Below are 18544 nucleotides of genomic sequence, written 5' to 3'. Positions count from 1 at the left end.
GCAGATCTCTGTTTCCCAAAATTCTAATTTTTCCTTGAAAACTCAAATTTTATCATTGGCAGCAAGTGTTGTTTTCCTGGAAGTGACAGGCTCACTTCATTCATTTCAGTAATATATCTGCCAAATGCTCAAGTCTGAATAACCACAGTTTATCTAAAGCTGTTCTTTCAAGTAAAAAAAAGAAAGAAAGAAAGAAAAGGCCAGGAATGTTCCAAGAAGAAAGTGGCTAGTTCAGTTTACAACGCCAGTGATCACACCAGGGCTCTTTCGTGACATAGCCACTGGACTTCAGTACGAAGCAGAAATAGTTTTTGCATTCTTCCTGCTTCAGTATACAATGCCAAAGAGATATATACTTAAGAATCGAGATTTAGTAAAGTTAATATTCATTTAGTAAAGTTAATTTCATGAATGTCAGGGACATTCGTGAAAACTGGCTTTCCCCCTCTTACTAACAGTGTGGCAGTAAAGAATACAGTGTTGGCCGGGCGCGGTGGCTCAAGCCTGTAATCCCAGCACTTTGGGAGGCCGAGACGGGCGGATCACGAGGTCAGGAGATCGAGACCATCCTGGCTAACACGGTGAAACCCCGTCTCTACTAACAATACAAAAAACTAGCCGGGCGAGGTGGCGGCGCCTGTAGTCCCAGCTACTCGGGAGGCTGAGGCAGGAGAATGGCGTGAACCCGGGAGGCGGAGCTTGCAGTGAGCTGAGATCCGGCCACTGCACTCCAGCCTGGGCGACAGAGCGAGACTCCGTCTCAAAAAAAAAAAAAAAAAAAAAAAGAATACAGTGTTTCCGACCGGGCGTGGTGGCTCATGCCTGTAATCCCAGCACTTTGGAAGGCTGAGGGGGGCGGATCAGCTGAGGTCAGGAGTTCGAGACCACCCTGGCCAACATGGTGAATCCCTATCTCTACTAATACAAAAATTAGCTGGGCGTCATCACGCCTGGCTGTCATCCCAGCTACTCAAGAGGCTGAGGGAGGAGAATTGCTTGAACCCAGGAGGTGGAGGTTGCAGTGAGCCAAGATTGCACCATTGCACTCCAGCCTGGGCAACAGAGGAAGACTCTGTCTAAAAAAAAAAGAATACAGTGTTTCCTGGGCTTTGATTTACACTCAGGCATCTGAAGGTTTACTACCCTCCAGGAACCTTTATGTCTTACACCTTCTGCATCGCAAATGTTAAGGCAGTGAGAAAAAAAGCAAATAATCTGAATTCTGTCTCTTACCAACTCCCTGAAAGGGTCTCCAGGACCCCAGCAGTTTGCAGACCTTCTTGAGAACCACTGGGATAGATAGTAGAAATGATGTATATATCATATGGCCAACACTGAAAAGTTAGCCTTTACTTCCTGCTCTTTATTGTTTGTGGCTATGGACTTGGTGACAAGCTGGTTCGAATGAAGGCCAGCCTTTGGGGGAGGTATTATTTTGATGAAATCTCAATGGAGTTCTTTCTTAGTTCCCTAGAGCCTAGTTGCCTACTATCTTCTTGGGATGTTACGTGGAGGCTGCAAACAAGTATTGGTTTCAGGTTAACTTTACTACTGGTTTCTGTGCAAGAAAACCTGTATTAATCCTTGCCGTATTTGTATGTTGTGGAGCTAATAAATATCTTTTTAACCGTGATGATTTTCTAATCTCTTGCATCAGGTGTTCTTAACGCTGGTGTCAGAGGCTCTTTGCTGGTCCTACATATGGGCTTTTAGGTGGCCTCTGAGCCTGTTAATTTTTTTGTTGTTCAGCATTTAACAACAAGTTAAATGCTGTTTAACTTATTCATGTTGAATGAATTTCAAAAAGCCCTTGAAATTTTACATACTTCTTTTGTTTCATTAGGGTTGGGGGAGAAGGTGGGTTATTAGAGAAAGTTAAAAGCTTCAACCAAGTTCTTAGAGGTCTCTAACCTGCCCCTATAAAAACAAACATTAAAGATGACTTTTTGGATGGACATTTTTAAAGGGTAGCATCTCCCACCATTATCTATTTCCTGACACACCTCTCTGTGGAAAGAAGTTTGCAAGCTTCCTCCCTGGCTCTGCTGTCTTTGCTTTTCCTCCCCTGGGCATTTCTGCACAGCGCACGTCACCCAGTGCTTGCTGACGAGTCACTTCACCGTGGTTTTTTTAGTGCATTTCCCGAGAGAGCAAGGGTCTGTGCATCATGTTTCTTTTATATTCCAAAATGCAAAGTCAGAGTTCAGTCCCTTCAGATATACCCTGGGGGTTAGGGGGAGTATTTTAGACCAGAGAATACATCAGCTAAATTAGCAGGTTCCTTTTTGAACTATTGAGGTGTGCAAACTTGGAATATTTATTTATGCCTCAACCCCGAGATGTGTTTTTCTCCCACATTCTTCAGTCTGCTTCTTGGAATCCAAGTGCTGTCATGAAAGCTGCAAGGCAGTCTGTTTAGTTCCAACAGTAGAATTTTTGGAAGACTTCCTTGATTCTGTAGGAGGAGTGTGGTGACTACCACTTGCTAACGAGAAGCCGCGGAGGATTCTGCAGCGTGACAATATGTATATCCGTATTATAAGATGTCAGCTCCACCGTGCATGCTCCCGCCCCCTTCCCCGTCAGCTCTGCTGGGCTGCAGAGGAGGTGGGACGAGGTGGCACAGGGTGGCTCTGCGGCAGCGTAGCCGCTTCATGGTGTCGGTATCTGCACAAGTCCAGAAGCTGGCTTCACCGGGGTGGGAAAAAGTTAGACAGCAGGTTTTACCGATTGCGCTCTGACTTAAACAATGTAATTGTTCCCTACTTCGGAAAAAAAGTAAAGAGTTTTGTAGTATGTGGCTTAATTCAGTGGCTTTTCAGCTTTTGAAAAAGCTTTGGTTCATCTCACACAATACACACGCTAGCACCTAACAGTTGGGAAGCAACAATGTCCCCGTCCTTTATGGGAAGCAGGAAAATGATATAACAATGAATAAGTTGAATTGACCCCATTATGAAGAGGCAGAAGAATAGCTAAATAGTACACTGACAAAATGGGCATGTGTAGCAATCAGATCCCATAATACTGTATTCAAGAATCTATCTCTTGGCAGGGGCACAGTGGCTCATGCCTATAATACCAGCACTTTGGGAGGCTGAGGCGGGTGGATGGCTTGAGCCCAGGAGTTGGGGATCAGCCTGGGCAACATGATGAAACCCCGTCTCTACAAAAAATACAAAAATTAGCCAGGCATGGTGGCACATGCCCTGTAGTCCCGGTTACTTGGGAGCTGATGTGGGAGAATTGCCTAAGCCTGGGAAGTCGAGGCTGTAGTGAGCCAGAATCATGTCACTGCACTCCAGCCTGGGTGACAGAGTGAGACCCTGTCTTTAAAAAAAAAAAAAAAAAAAAAAATCTCCACTTGCTAGGTTGCACTTTTAAACTTAGCTTTCTGGACGACATTCGTATAGTCGTAGCATACTAAATTCCATCTTTGCATTACTTGCAGTTTCTAAATAATGAGAGTTGTCACTCACATGGGATTTTCACTAGAGCAGCTACACCCCAACACTCCATCTTCATGGGGTCAAACCTACAACATGGTTTTGTTTATTTCTGTGCCTCTTTAGCAGATGAGAAAATCAGGACATAAGAACCTTGACTTGCCCTAAACTACTGACCAGTAGTACAGATGATGTTCATAGCCTTGGTGATTTTGGCCAGGTCACCGGTCAGTCAGAGCCGTTGTCCCTCATCTCTTTGGCCAGCACCCTTCATACTGGTGGGCTCGGTAAATGTGAGTGCGTGCGCTGTTTGACTCACTCGCTCCTCAAAGGCTAAATCTGGTCAAACTCTCGTTAAGGAATATGTGCCTTTTTGGTGGGAGAGTAAGGTAAGGTGAACCTTGGCTCTGCTTTCCAACCAGGTGGCTTTTGTTATTGCATGATAAAATGTACAGCTTCACGTTTCTGTGCCTCTCACCACTACAGTGCCCTTTCTGTTTTTAAGGAAAGAAGGATTGTCCAAATGTGGAAGATGCAAGCAGGCATTTTACTGCAATGTGGAGTGTCAGGTAGGTGCTGGGCCATTGGCAGGGAGGGCCTAATTTCCTCTGAAGTCCTCCTCTTCCTTGTCATGGCATTCCTCAGCGCCCCCCTGTAGCCAGAGCTGGAAAGCATAGGATGTGGCTGGATATCCTTGGATGTATGCTGACCCCATCCTCACAGGCAGCCAGTGATAGGCAGTAACAGTTTGAGGCCGCATGCAGCACCAAAATTGAGGTGCAGGAGAAGAGAAGACCATGTTAGATACAGGCAGGTGTGCTAGCAAGTTTGCCCCAAGGACTGTAGCCACAGATGGAAAATGCAGAGATGACAAATAAACAATGTTAAAATGCTGTCTTTAAGTTTTAAAATTTTTTTATTGTTGTATTTTTATAAATTCCTCCATAGCAGGCTACATCTTACCCTTGGGCTGTTTGAATCCAACCTGCTTACAGCGAGACTCAGATGAGCCCCTGGTCCAGACTCTGTATAGCCAGAGAGGGGCTATTCTGAACTCGTAATTGGGGCCAGTGCCTCAGGAGCAGTCAGGGCTGAGGGGTTCAGGATGGATAAGTCTCAAATGAATCCTGAAATGTAGGAATGGGAAGGTTAATAAGGAGGATGTTGGAGGAATTCTTGGTAGACTCTTTGAAGGCCGAAAAGTGGTATTTCCCAAACTGTTACAGTAAACACTCGTTCCACAAAATGTTCGGAGATATTCCACAGAAAATGCATTTCATGTTCAAACAATTTAGGGGAACGTGGTCTCTTTACTTCAGAACCTGTTATAGTCTTTGATACACTAGTATGGCATTGTGAATTTGTAAGCCTTCTTGTTCGATCTCTCTATACTCCCCCTGGCATTTATTTTTAAAGGGAACCTATTAATATACCTTGGGAAATGGTGATGCTGTTAAGGGGTGGTTCTATGGTACAGGGAAGATTTTCTCCATATCTGCATCTCTTTTTGTTGTTCCAAATACCTGGTGTCGTCCTTCTCCCCTCCACACCCTCCAGCCCCATCCCCAGTCTACTTTGGCTTACCCACTATTTTTTTTTTTTTTTTCTTTCTCACCTCCCTACACTGTTGGCCTCTGAAAGGCCTCAAAGAGCATTATTTAGCAGTGGGAGAGATTGCTAAGCCCTGGTGTCTCATCTGACTAGCACCCCAGGGACAGCGGCCCCTCCCCAGAATGAAGCACAGGCTGAGACCTTGGCTTGGGAATCTCAGACTCTGCCTTGGCTGTGAAGACCATATGTACCGTCCCCTTCCCTGTGTTTCCCACAGCAGGCTCCGAGAGGCTGTCAGCCTGTGTGGCAGTGAGAATATAAATGGAGCTCGTAGTTGAGTTTTCGGGGAGGGTGCCTTCTTTTGAAGAGGAAAGATCATACTTTGCTCCTACCAATTGTAGATAGAGTAGTGCATTGGTATTGTAGAGATCAGCAGGCCCTGCGACATATACAGTTTGATTCTAGGCCTGCCAGATGAGTTAGCTGTTTCTATATGTAAGTTAAACACTTCTAAAAAGTTAACTCATTCCATTCTGGTTCTGTAGCAAAGCAAGCATAGGGAGTCACATGTAGTTCAGATCATATAGCATAGAGTAGCAAGAGGCCGTGGTTCTAGGAGCAGGTCCTGGCTCTGCTACTTGTATGAAATTGGCAAGTTATGGCCGGGCGCAGTGGCTCACGCCTGTAATCCCAGTACTTTGGGAGGCCAAGGGGGATAGATCACCTGAGGTCAGGAGTTGCCAACGTGGTGAAACCCCGTCTCTACTAAAAATAGGAAAAAATTAGCCAGGCATGGTGGCGGGTGCCTGTAATCCCAGCTACTCTGGAGGCTGAGGCCAGCGAATCGCTTGAACCTGGGAGGCGGAGGTTGCAGTGAGCGGAGATCGTACTTTTGCACTCTAGCCTGGGCGACAAGAGTGAAATTCTGTCTCAAAAGAAAGAGAGAAATTGGCAAGTTACAAAACATCCCTGAGGCTCAGTTTCTTTAAATGTGAACTGAGGACAGTGGTGCCCACCTTGATGAGTTAGGGACCACGTGATGTGATAGATATTAAAGTTTTATATAAGCTGTAACCCTATATACAGGTGTGAGGAGTTAGTATAAATAAGCATATTATAGTCCACAGGAAAATCGAATTTGTGTAATTCAGGCTAGACTAAAGCTTAGCTTTATGCAAAGAAATAAACAGCATAGTTTTGATTTAAGGGGCTTGGTTTTTCAGCCTGAGAGTATGACTGGATTCTAAGAACTTGAGGGTACTGATGGTGTACGTTGTGTGAACAATGCTTATTATAAAATGAGTCTTAACTCCGTTAAGTAGCTGTGAAGTGTATTAATGAGTACCATCAGAGTATGTGGCATGTGGAGTTAGCTCCGAGTCTGAGTCTCCTGAGCACCTTGCTAAACTGTCTTCTGTTAGGCCTTACGGGGTGGCAGTATTTTGATGAATCGTCATGGCCCACGCTGGGATTTGAGATGCCCTTTATGGTTTCCCTGTCCCCAGGACCTAGAATCCCAGATGTGCAGATTCAGAGACCTCATTTGTTCGCATGCCATGAGGGGTGTCCTCCCTCGGGGGAGGCTCACATTAACCAATATCCCAACCTGTATGTGCCACAATGCCAGTTTGTTACTCTACAACAAGAAGTTGAACAGTCTAGATGTCCTGCCCTTGAACAAAACTGTATAGGTGGTCACTTCGTAATGAGACTATTGTTTAGTGGAGCAAGGAACTCCAGGATGGAGGAAGCAGTTATGGGATTCTACTGGTGCAAGGCTGCAGGCCAAGAGAGCCTTCTGTGTTCAGCCTCATGCTGGAGTTTCCCCTGCTGCCTACTCAGTTCTCGGGCAGGGGCACCCTGAGCACTGGGGATTACTTCTGCAATTCTGCTTTCCTGTGCTTCTGTTAAGTATCTGGTGACCAAAGCACCCTTGTAGGAGGTGAGTGGTACCGCAGCTCCTGAAGCCTCTTGTTTCTAGAGGTGGCAGGCTGGATCTGACCTGTAAGTTTCATTTTTGTTTCATCTCTCTCCCACTGCTGAAGGAAGAGGCTAATGACCATTAAGGTTTTTCATCCTTTAGTACTGAAGAACTAAATAAGTATGGGCAGTGTATTATAAAGAGATAGAGCAGACATAAAGGTTTAATAAAAGTAAGTGCCTAGAAATAAAGGGTAGTGCAAGGGCTTCGTAAAGGAAATCATTAGGGAGGAATCTGGGGCATCTGCTCCAGATAAAAATGTGTTCAGGGTTTGGCTTAAGGGAGCGCTTGCATGGGATCAAAGTAGAGACTCTGCTTAAAGGATAAAACGTGGCACAAAACAAGAGCGGCGATGAGGAAGGTAATTGAGTGATTCTCCACCTAAGAAAGCATGGCCCTCAGCTGCCAGTAATTAACTGGTCCTTTCTCAAAGGTAGGCCCTACCCCCCTGGAGTCATCAGGTGGTCGGTGCCACACAGCAGATGGTGGAGTTGGGATAGAGGTTATCGAGTTCAGTGTGTCAGTAGATAAGAAAGCATAGTCCCAAGTGGTTGGGTGATCCAAGATCACCCAAGGTCAAACAGTGGCAGAATGAAGATGAGACTTTACACACTACTTGGGGAGGGCCTTCACCTCTTTACAGTAGTGTACTTGGGAGAAGTGAGGGCCCTCTAGAAAAGGAGGTGCTGTGGGAATGTCAGAGAAAGAGAAGTGGCCTTCAGTGGATGTGAAAGGGGAGAGCTGCGTCCATTGTCGCCTTGGCCAGAAAGCTCTCCAAGAGTCCTAAAGGCTCACATTGCTTCCTGGGGGTTTCCTCTTTACACAGAGTGAAGCTTCTTAGGGGATCCTAGTCATGGTGTATGTTCTCCCCAAGCCCTCTTCTGTCTGCATGCTGTGCTTTCGGATTTTGCTTTATTTGATACAGTTTGGTTCTGTCTTGTCCCGTTACTTTCCTCTTAGTTCACTTGACTCAGTGTGATGGTGCCAGAGGAAATATTTTAATTGCTAATGCATGAAAGGGTAATGGGAGGGACAAAAGAAACAGAAATTCCTTTTTAGTTGGGCGTGTTATTTTGTAACCTGTGTGTTTTAATGAACTGTATTTATTTTTCTAAATACACCTGGGAAGCAAAGTATATTATTCATTCACCCATTCACCCATAAATTGTACCAGGATATTTTCAAGAGAAGAGTTTTAGAAAGTTATTATATAGAATAAATCATTGTGCAGTAGAACTTTCTAGGGTATATTTCTTAACCGTAATGACTATAAAGAAGAAAACCTTTGTGTTTTAGAGCTGAGGGGGTTATGAGTAAGCTTTGAAAGTAGGAAGGGATTTTTTTTAAATGTGTATGAGGAGCATATGAGAAAATAGTAGGCCCTTATCATTAACTAGAAAATAACTGAAGTATAGAACATGTCTAATAAATGCTATTGTTATGGGTGATTAGTGTAATGGGGCCAGAGTCGTAGGTTCAATCCTGGATTAGTTCTCTCCTGTCAGCCATAGGAAGCATCTTAAATTTGGGCCACTCTTTTTGTCTAAATCTTTAATATCACCAGTAGGAAGAAATGCATGTGAATGACTGAGTATGTCTCATCGCTTAGATTGGGAAAACGCAAAGCGTATGTCCTAGTGATGGTAGCTCAGCAGCATGAGCCATCTGTGTATAAGGTGGTCAGGCGTCCACCTGATGGCTTTTGTACTCTTATTCTCAAGGATCATGCTAGCGGAAAGCAGAAATCCTGTGACATTTTCTCCCTGTTCCACATTTTAAGAAATCACATGTGAATGTGTACAGGTAGACTGTGTTTGTTGTTAGAAGAATAGAAACACCAAATGCTAGAGGCAGAAAAGGGACTTCATGATGAAAATCCAGTCTCCTTATTGAGGAAGGCAACATATTTGCTCAGCAGGAAACTGGATGCCATAGTAATCACTCTTTTCTTCCAGTGCTGGAAATGCTGGTGCACCATGAGACAATTTTGCAACTCTTTATGCATCTTTAAGCATTTTTGACTAGGCGCAAAAGTGAAAGCCATGCACAGTAGTTATTATCTTAGTTGAAAATGAATTAGAAGTTTTAAAACAGGACCATCAGTATGAAAAATTCCGTATCTCACCTTTTTTATAGATTTGATTAAGTTGTACATTCTGTCCTCATTTTATGGGAGAATCAGAAAGTGCAGACTAATAGAACAGAATAAGTATTCATAATCTTATTCCTTGAGAAAATACCTTGGTATATATCTTCCTGAATCCCTTCTGTGCTTGTATGTGTATTTTATTATTTTATTTTTGGAAAATGAGATCCTGGTTTACAGAAAATTTTATAAGGATTGCAATCAGGGCAGGAGCACTATCTTGAATTTTGAAGAATAGTGGGAAAACTTTTAGAAAAATTGATAACATTTAAAAAAGCATAAAGAGTTGCAAAATCACTCTGTATACAGCAGTACTGCCAGTATTCAAAAATAATTTATAACATTCATTCCTATTCATCAGGTTAGCCTAATTTTTTTTTCAATTTTGTCCAGTCTGGTTGCTTATAATTTCTTACGGGCAAAACTAGGGTAGTTGCCTCTGTCAAGTTCTTTAAAATATGTGGACCATCTCTGTGATAGAAGAGAATGCATTGAAATATGCTTAAAACCTGACATTTTTACTAGATACTATCACATCTTCCTTTTTTAAGAATTAAAGCTGTGCAGTGCCATCGTGGTATATCTCTGCCCTTCCTCCGTTAATCCACCTTCAAAAAAGAAAGTGAAACAGTATTACTATAGTAAATTTTCTTTAATGAAATTTAACCTGATTCTGCATTTTCTTGTTTATCCAGCTACCTGATTTTAACTGCTATGAGTGGGACTGTATCTAATTGTAGGTGCTCTTTTATCTTCGTTCTGACATTGCCATAAACTGCTTGAAGTCGAAGACTTCATCTCCCATCCCTGCCTCTAGGGTCAGTTGCAGGACTTGTTGAATTAATGAATGGACAATTACCAACGTTTCAGAGCGCAGCCTGGGCCAGGCACTGTTCTGAGTGCTTCTTGTGGATCTGCTGATGGGATCCTTTGCATCTGCATGAATGCCTGATGATCCGTATTTGGCCCACATTTGTTGGTAGTCTTCAAGCTTGATATCTGATTATCACTGTTGGAAGGTGTAAACTCATAGACTCAGAATTCTGGACTTGCTAAGTAACTTAAGGATCATGTTATTTACAGCCAAGGAGACAGATGCAAAGGGATTAAGAGACCTGCGTAGTCACACAGCTGTTTCGCTGCAGAGTGGGAATAAATGGCAGGTTTCTTGAGTGCCAAGTCAGTAGCCCTCCTGCTTGACAGCACTCTGCTTTCCTCCCAGAGCTTTCCTTATGTTTGATTCCCTTCCTTTTGAGGACATTTATATCAATAAATATCACCATTATGTAATATTTACAGTAACATTAATTTTAAATCAACTACATTAATAAATAGATTGTATTTTATAAATAATAATTATATTAATAAATGTTCATACTTAACTTCCCAGGAATTCATTGTAGTTGCTAAACACCAAAGCACCACCTGCAGTTCAGAAAACAACAGCTTGCAGGCCCATTAGGGACAGAGTTCATGTCTTGGAGTTTTCTTGGAGTTCCTAGAGTCAGAGTGGGCTTTTGTCTATAGTTGTTAATGATCCATCTGTCCCCAGCTGGTAGGTCCCCTTATCCCCTCAGATATCCCGAGGGTCATCTCTGTCTTTTCCTCTTTGCTCTGCAGCTGAGGAGGGAGCTGATTAGTCTGCAGGGAGCCAGACCCACCTGTTCCCACCTCTTCGCCTCATCACCATGCTCTCATTTTAGGCTTTGGCTAAAAACAGATTCTCTTCTCCCTTGTGCATATCTTGTCATTTCTTTTCCTCCCTGCTCTTAGTTATATTTGGCGCGGCGTTATTTAACTCTGCAGAACATCTTGGCCCAGAACTTGAGCTAAGGGGCTGTACCACAGACTGCATTAAATCATTAAGTGACTGTATGTGCTTCCTTCTTGGGGGATCAGGGTGGAGAGAAGGGGGTAGGGAGACATCTTCATTCCTTCAGCATCTATATTGAGTGCCTAGTAAATGCCAGGCACTATTGTCAGTTCTGGGGTTACAGCTATGAACAAAGTAAAGTTTCTTTATTTTCCCGGGGGGAGACAGATACTAAACCAAACAACTAATCAATATGTAATATGCTCAGGTCGTGAGAAGTACTAAGAAGCTGCAGAAAACAAGTAAAGGGAGAATGATGGGGCAGTGCTGTTTCTGACAGGGTGATGGTGGCAGGTATCTTGAGAAGGTGGCATTCCAGCAGCGGCTGGAGAGGAGGAGGGAGGGAGCCACATAGATATCCAGGGGAGGAGAGTGCTAGCCACAAAACAGAGCAAGTGCAAAGGGCCTTGAGGCAGGTGCATGGCTCCAGGCGCAGCCAGGACACTGCTGTGGCCAAATGCAGTGAGGCAGGCGAGAGTGCAGTGGGAGATGACGGGCTGGGGGTGGTGCAGGGGCACTCCCATCGCGTATGGCCTCCTAGGTTACCTTTAGCGCTTGACCTTTTGCCTGGATGAGAAAAGCCGTTAGGTTTTGAGCTGAGGGCTGGCCTGATCTGAGTTTTGTCAACAGGATCCCTCAGGCTGCTCTCTGGAACCTAGTCCATGGGAGCAAGGACAGAAGCGGGCATCCAGTTAGAAGGCAGTGTCAGGACATTAGTCATGAGAGACTTTGGGGCTGCAGCCGGGTAGAAAGGTTGGGGCACTAAGAAGGGATCAGATTCTGGGCAAAGACAGAGGATTTGCCAGAACTGACTGAATGTGGAGTGTGAGTGAGAGAGCAGCGCCAAGGATAACTCTAGCTTTCTGGCCTGAGCATATATTTTTATCTTTGAGACAGAATCTCACACTGTTGCCCAGGCTGGAGCACAGTGGTGCAATCTCGGCTCACTGCGACCTCCGCCTCCTGGGTTCAAACGATTCTCCTGCCTCAGCCTCCCGAGTAGCTGGGACTACAGGCACATGCCACCATGCTCGACTAATTCTTTTATTTTTAGTAGAGATGGGGTTTTACCACGTTGGCCAGGCCAGTCACAAACTCCTGACCTCAGGTGATCCACCCACATCAGCCTCCCTGCCCTGAGCATTTATGGCCATTTTCTGAGCTAGGGAAGGTCAGGGACAGAGAGGACAGTACCCTATCGTGAAAGAGACAGTTTATAAGGGCTCCCATCAGTATACAACGTGCTCTGACATTTCCCACCTAAAAAAAAAAAAAAAAAACCCCCCGCAACTTCCCACTACTCTAAGCTGTGTCTCCTTTCATTCTCTCTTGAATTTGCTCCCAGTCGTTTCTTACCCCATCATCCCACCAAAACTGGTTTTTATGAAAACCAGCAAGCTTCCATGATTCCAAATCACATTCTCCGTCATCTCACACTAAGCCTATCTCCAGCACTGGCATCATCATTTACTCCCTAGTCCTCAAAGTACTTTCCTCCCTTGGCCTCCAAAACACCATGGTGTCCTTCTCTCAGTGCCTTCCCCATCTCAAGTGATAACGCCTCCACCCTTCCAGCAGCAAGTGTCCTTCATCCCCCTACCTGGGGCAGGAAAACTTCAGGGCATATGATAGAAAGAATACTACTGTTAGGCCAGGCATGGTGGCTCAAGCCTGTAATCCCTGCACTTTGGGAGGCCTAAGTGGACGGATCATGAGGTCAAGAGATCAAGACTATCCTGGCCAACATGGTGAAACCCCATCTCTACTAAAAATACAAAAATTAGCTGGGCATGTTGGCGGGCACCTGTAATCCCAGCTACTCAGGAGGCTGAGGCAGGAGAATCGCTTGAACACAGGAGGCAGAGGTTGCAGCGTGCCGGGATCCTGCCACTGTGCTCCAGCCTGGCGATAGAGCGAGACTCCATCTCAAAAAAAGAAAGAAAGAAAGAAAGAATGCTACTGTTTTATCCAGTGCATCTTTGGGAAGTCCTAAATATTCCTAAATTTCTTCCAGTGTTGCCCTTCATGGAACCCTCATTTGTGCTTTTTAAAAAGTCACCTGTAAAAGGGACTCATTGCTGTGTAAGTCAACTCTCCATTTTTTGCCCTGATGTGAGAACAAAACCAGAACGGAACTGTGAGGCAACAGAGCCAAATCAATGGCTGATACTCAAATCGCTCCCTCTGCAATTTGACAGCTTGAACAGATGATGGAAAAATGTATGTGTTGTTTGGAATAATGAGGAGCTGCAGAAAGCCATGAGGTGCTTGAGGAAAAAACACAAAGTAGATCTTCTCCCAACAACCTTGACCAGGCCTGAGTCGAGGTCATACAATCCTGTCTATCTTAAAGGATGTTTTTATCTCTAGCTTTTGTGAGCATCCTCGTGTTTTCCAAAAGGAAACATATTTTACTTGACCTTAACTAGGGGGACTCATTGCATCCTCTTCTCTCACACTTTATTCCAGTGTATGTGCTGTTTTTTAATAATGTTTTTTTCGATCTTCCCAGAAAGAAGATTGGCCCATGCACAAGCTGGAATGTTCTCCCATGGTTGTTTTTGGGGAAAACTGGAATCCCTCGGAGACTGTAAGACTAACAGCAAGGATTCTGGCCAAACAGGTGAGGAAATGGGACAGTGTTCAAGTGCATTTTATTTTATTTTATTTTATTTTTAAAGGTCAGAAAGATGAGTAACTGACCTTTGGTAACCATCTCTCATTAAACGTCCTTAGACTCTATTTCCTATCATATCCATATGGACAAGGGTGGGGAAAATACTCCAGGCATAATCTGGTTCGTTGTGTGCCGTATGCAATTAGGTTGTTGCTCACCCCAGACCAGGAGCATAGCCACAACTCTGAAATTCTGAGCTGTTTTCATGACAGATTTACATGGAAATACATGACATGAAAAGCCTGACCCCAAATAATTAGAGCTTCCTAGGGAAGCAGATTGATCTGAGCAGCTTTGAGATTTTCCCCTCTTTCCATTCTGACATAAAGAGTGTACTCTGTTCCCCTGTCCTGTGCAATATTCTGCTGTTTCTTGGCTCCTTTCTTGCCTGTGCATGGGCAGGCAAAGAATTGGATGGAGCAGCCACGACTATGACATGTGCAAAGAAGAGAAATAGTGGAAAAGTAGAAATAGAGGCAAGGGAGAGGGGAAGAGAGTTAAAAAAAAAAAAAAAAAAAGTGAAGAAGAAGGAAAGAAAAAGGGGCCCTTGATGGAAACAGATGATAGTCATCAATGGCTTTCTCCAGAGGTGATGCCAACTCTTGACTATTCAGAGTCAGAATGGTCAGACTGTTGGCCTGGTGGGCACAGGCCTGGTGGGCAGGCCTATGCAAACTTACCCTCAAAGGACTAAGGAAGCTGAGAGACAGAAGAAAGAAGCTGACAAATCCAGTTTATTAGAAACATTTACTAGGACTTATGAACTGAAGCCATATCTATGTCTTGGGCGGCAGCAAGACAAGATGGTGGATCCCTGCACCATTACCCGCCAGACCCAGGGCTTATATACCATGGGGAAGAAATGTGTACAGCAGTTATAAGAAAAGGTAAGGATGCTGTGCGAATCTGCCTGAGAGCAAGATTTGTGCTCAAGTTTGTTTTGACCTAAGGCAGGATTTAAGGTAACTGTACATAAAGTAGAAATCTTAGAAGCATTCCCAGAGCAGGAGTTAACCAGAAGTCAACGTGGTGCATCAACATCCAGGATGAAATTGCTTTAGCCACCACACTGACTGTTCTCCCCCCATCTGGTTCGTTCTTGCTGATTGCATGACAGTTAGACACCCAATCTTGGAAGGGCCAAACTAAAAAGAGGACAGGAAAATGCCATAGGACTTGTCCTTGTGATCCAGTGAAATAGGCAGTGTGGGACTCAGAAGGCCTATGTCCAGGCTGTGGAGGTCTTGCTCCTCAGTGTTGTCAGAGAAGTTGGTGGCAGGGCCTCTGGACTAAATCTTTTAAAGCTGAAATTTCGTCTGGGCAGGCATAGTGGCTCATACCTGTAATCTTAGCACTTTGGGAGGCTAAGGCAGCAGGATTGTTTGAATCCAGGAGTTGGAGACCAGCCTTGGCAACAAAGTGAGACCCATTCTCTATAATAAATTTTAAAAATTAAAAAAATTTCCCAGTCGTGGTGGTATACACCTGTGGTCCCAGCTATTCTGGAGGCTGAGGCAGGAGAATTGCTTGAACCCGGAACTTCAAGGCTGCAGTGAGCTGTGATTGTGCCACCGTACTCCAACCTGAGCAACAAAGTAAATGAGATGGAAAAAAACAAAACTGAAATTTCATCTCCCCCTTCCATATACCTACCAGCCCTCCTCTACCCTTAAAATTTTTCTATTTTTTAATCTAAGCCAAATGTGATGGAAAGGATTAGCATATATCTGTCCCCAGACCAGGTTAGGATCCTGGGCTGTGTAAACAGAAGTAGAACATTTCCAAACTCTGAGGTCATCTTTCCACTATGTTCAGCTTAGGTCAGGTGCTTGCTGAAATGCTGCCTCGCCAGCTGAGAGTATCCAAAGCCATTCATGGGTTGCCTGTAAAGTGAGACCAAAGCATCAGAATTCTTTCCCTGTAGGAGGTTAACTTTCGGATCCTTAATAACAGTTATCTTTAAATTTATGCAGAGTATTTGGGCTGAATGAGTCAGAGGGAATAGGATGACTGGGTGAGGCATCAGAGCTAGTAAGTCATCAGATGGGATCTCTGTGCATCTTGGGAGGATTGGGTGGCCAAGCCGGTGTTTTATTATTTTCTTCCCCTGAATTATTGATGATATTTATAGTGATATTTTAAGAATTCAGAAGAGGCTGGTAGACTTTGCTGAATGAAAAGCTTTCCAAGAGAGATGACTTATAAATCTTGTAAAAATGCATTCCGTGAATGGAAGATTTCTGCTCTAAAAAAGAACTATTGAGATATTTCGGCACCAGGAGGGTAGTCTGAATGCAAAGATGAGTTTATACAAGCTTCATTCAACTTTTATTATAATTACTACTACTACTAATAGTGTATTAAATGAAAGGTACCTGGCCATCTTTTCATCTCTATAGGACTTGATGATTAAAAAAACAGACCATTTGTATTCTAGTAGCTTGCAAAGGATTAGGGGAGACAGGCTACCAAACTACCAAGGGGAGGCTTAACATGTTAACTAGGGAGGTGAGCGTGCCCTGCTAGACCACCTGTATCCCCAAATTGAATAGCCAGATTACAAAGACACGGCCTTGGGCCAGCTCCTGAGCTCTGCCTTTGAACTCTTGTCAACACCAAGTTTATTCATGTTCTCAAAGCCTAGCGGGTTTACTATTGTTAGCTCCTCTTGGGGTGTCTAGAACAAAGCCAGCAACACGTTTAAAGTGAATCTGGGCTCACAGATACAACCAAAAGTGTTCTTTTTGAAACACAGAATTTGAGATCATTTTAGCCTATGCTTAAAGAAAGTGTAAAATGGATGGGGGGTTTGATTTTGTTCCTTTTTAGAAGGCGAAATAATAAATAGGATGGTTTGTCTGTAGACCCAGTCCTTTTAAGTAAAGACCCTAAAAAGTTGTTGTCCGGCCCTGTTCTTTCCCATAACAGGCATTTCTGAGCCTACTATGTGCGTAGTATTATCAGGGTGTTACGTACGCAGTAGACATTTTAAAAAGCACTTTAGAAGAGTCTTTGGATTTGGTTATTGGAGAGCCGTAGTGGTGGAGTCCTTGGGTGCCTGTTTTACTTCCTTAAGAATTGTTACTTTTTCTTTATGTTGATGTAAAAGTGAAAGTGCCACTTTCTACACTGGTTGTTAACAAATCTGTATCTGTATGATGTCTTCCCCAATTGCTAGAAAATCCACCCAGAGAGAACACCTTCGGAAAAATTGTTAGCCGTGAAGGAGTTTGAATCACGTAAGTCTTTCTGTGACCAGCCATGCAGTTCTCTGAGCCACAGATTTCACATGGGTTCGGCAGGATTGAAGCGAGGATGGGCTAGCCTGTGCTCCGAGTAGTGATTTCGTTCATTACTAGTTTTTATTTTGACTTTTGTGCTGTTTTGAAAAGCGCTTTTGGCTTTTTCCTTCTGAGTTGACAGGATTGTTAGGAAATAATTAAAGGAGGTAGGAGCTCCCAAGAGGAATTACTGCACCCTGAGCTACCTCCTGCTGGCCCTCTTGGCATGCTGAATATTTTTGGATCTTTGCTGAATTGCAGTCCTGTAAATAGCTGATGTTTTTACTGAAAGCCATGAAATCAGGGGTTATCCAGTTGTTTGACCATGGCTCAGATTTCTGGGCCAATTGGGGGGCCCTTGACTAGGCTGAAGCTATTTATGAGTCATGGCTACTCATCCCTCACCTCGTCACTAACAGTCAGTTGAAATCTCATGTCCTGAGTGACTGCCAGTCATCAGAGGGAGAGGAAGAAGAAATGGCTTGCTTTCTTTCCCTAGGGTTTGTCAGTTAAACCAAGTAATGGGGAAGGATGTTCTCTGGGGGTTCAACATGTTAGTTTGGGGTTTTTTTTCGTCCTTTCCTCTATATCATTTACAGCAACAATAGGATGTAGCTAGAAAGCCTGTGTTTTCTACCAGGTGAGAATAATGGATTATTTATCCACAGATCTGGATAAGTTAGACAATGAGAAGAAGGATTTGATTCAGAGTGACATTGCTGCTCTCCATCACTTTTACTCCAAGCATCTCGAATTCCCCGACAACGATAGCCTGGTAGTACTCTTTGCACAGGTAAGGATGCCGACAGCAGGTAACACTCAGTCTGGCCTTTCCCTCTCCAAGCCCCTCTCCCCAGCACGCACTCAGTGAAGATGAATGCAAATAGAACGATGACATCTTCCTGACAACGAAGCTCTGAGCCAATTGGACCCTGTGTTGCCATAGCCTTGCTTGGTGACCTTGAGCAGATCAAGGTCCTCTCTGCTGGCCCTCATTGATGGGTGGAGTGTAGGAAATTCGCCTCTGCCTCTGCCTCACAAAGAGTTCATGAAAACAAAGGAGTTGTCAGTGCCCTGGTACTCTGGCATACTTTAAGCTCTTTGCAAAGAAAAGATCATTTGAAGTTCCTACATTAAATTTAACTTTTACTCTCTTGAACCTTCTGTTCTATCTGTAGTGTTTTTTCACTCTAACCAAGGCTGCACTGTTAGAGCGGAGGCAAAGACAGGTGCCCCGACAGGAGGGCCCTTTGTGATGGCCCGAGGAAGGGCAGTCACTGCTGAGAGAAGCCCGAGTGGGTCTAGGTGTGGGAAGTCTTTCCTGACGGTGGCTAAGAAATCTTGTTTTAGAGAAGCCTAGGTTTACCGAAATCAGATCTAAGGAAAACTTAGGTTTCTAAGCAAGAGCAATTTGAAAGTGATTACAGCTTTGGAAACTAGGCCACTGGCAAGGCGAAGACTTGGGCATTGTTAGGAGGAGAGAAGAAAGGGTGCAGCGGCCATGCCTCGGGGAACGTACAGCTTTCCTGTTATTGTGAGGGTGGCTCTTCCTGGCCTGACTTACTAGATTGGATTTTCTCTCTCCCGTG

The 18544-nt window shown here is 44.1% G+C and overlaps 1 protein-coding gene across 1 annotated transcript in view; it reads left to right on the top strand.

Moving 5' to 3' along the window:
- The window catches only part of SMYD2 (SET and MYND domain containing 2), a 56194-nt gene that overhangs the window by 20754 nt on the left and 16896 nt on the right, over window positions 1-18544 (top strand). Inside the window, exons 2-5 of the mRNA XM_007988460.3 lie at window positions 3952-4015; window positions 13510-13620; window positions 16853-16913; window positions 17624-17748. Of these exons, the coding sequence (XP_007986651.1) occupies window positions 3952-4015; window positions 13510-13620; window positions 16853-16913; window positions 17624-17748 (361 nt within the window). The remainder of the gene's footprint in view (window positions 1-3951; window positions 4016-13509; window positions 13621-16852; window positions 16914-17623; window positions 17749-18544) is intronic.

Source organism: Chlorocebus sabaeus, chromosome 25, assembly GCF_047675955.1.
Source record: "Chlorocebus sabaeus isolate Y175 chromosome 25, mChlSab1.0.hap1, whole genome shotgun sequence".
NCBI classification, from domain to species: Eukaryota; Metazoa; Chordata; class Mammalia; order Primates; family Cercopithecidae; genus Chlorocebus; species Chlorocebus sabaeus.
The sequence above is the reverse complement of the archived record's forward strand: the minus strand, read 5'-3'. Positions and strand labels throughout refer to the sequence as shown.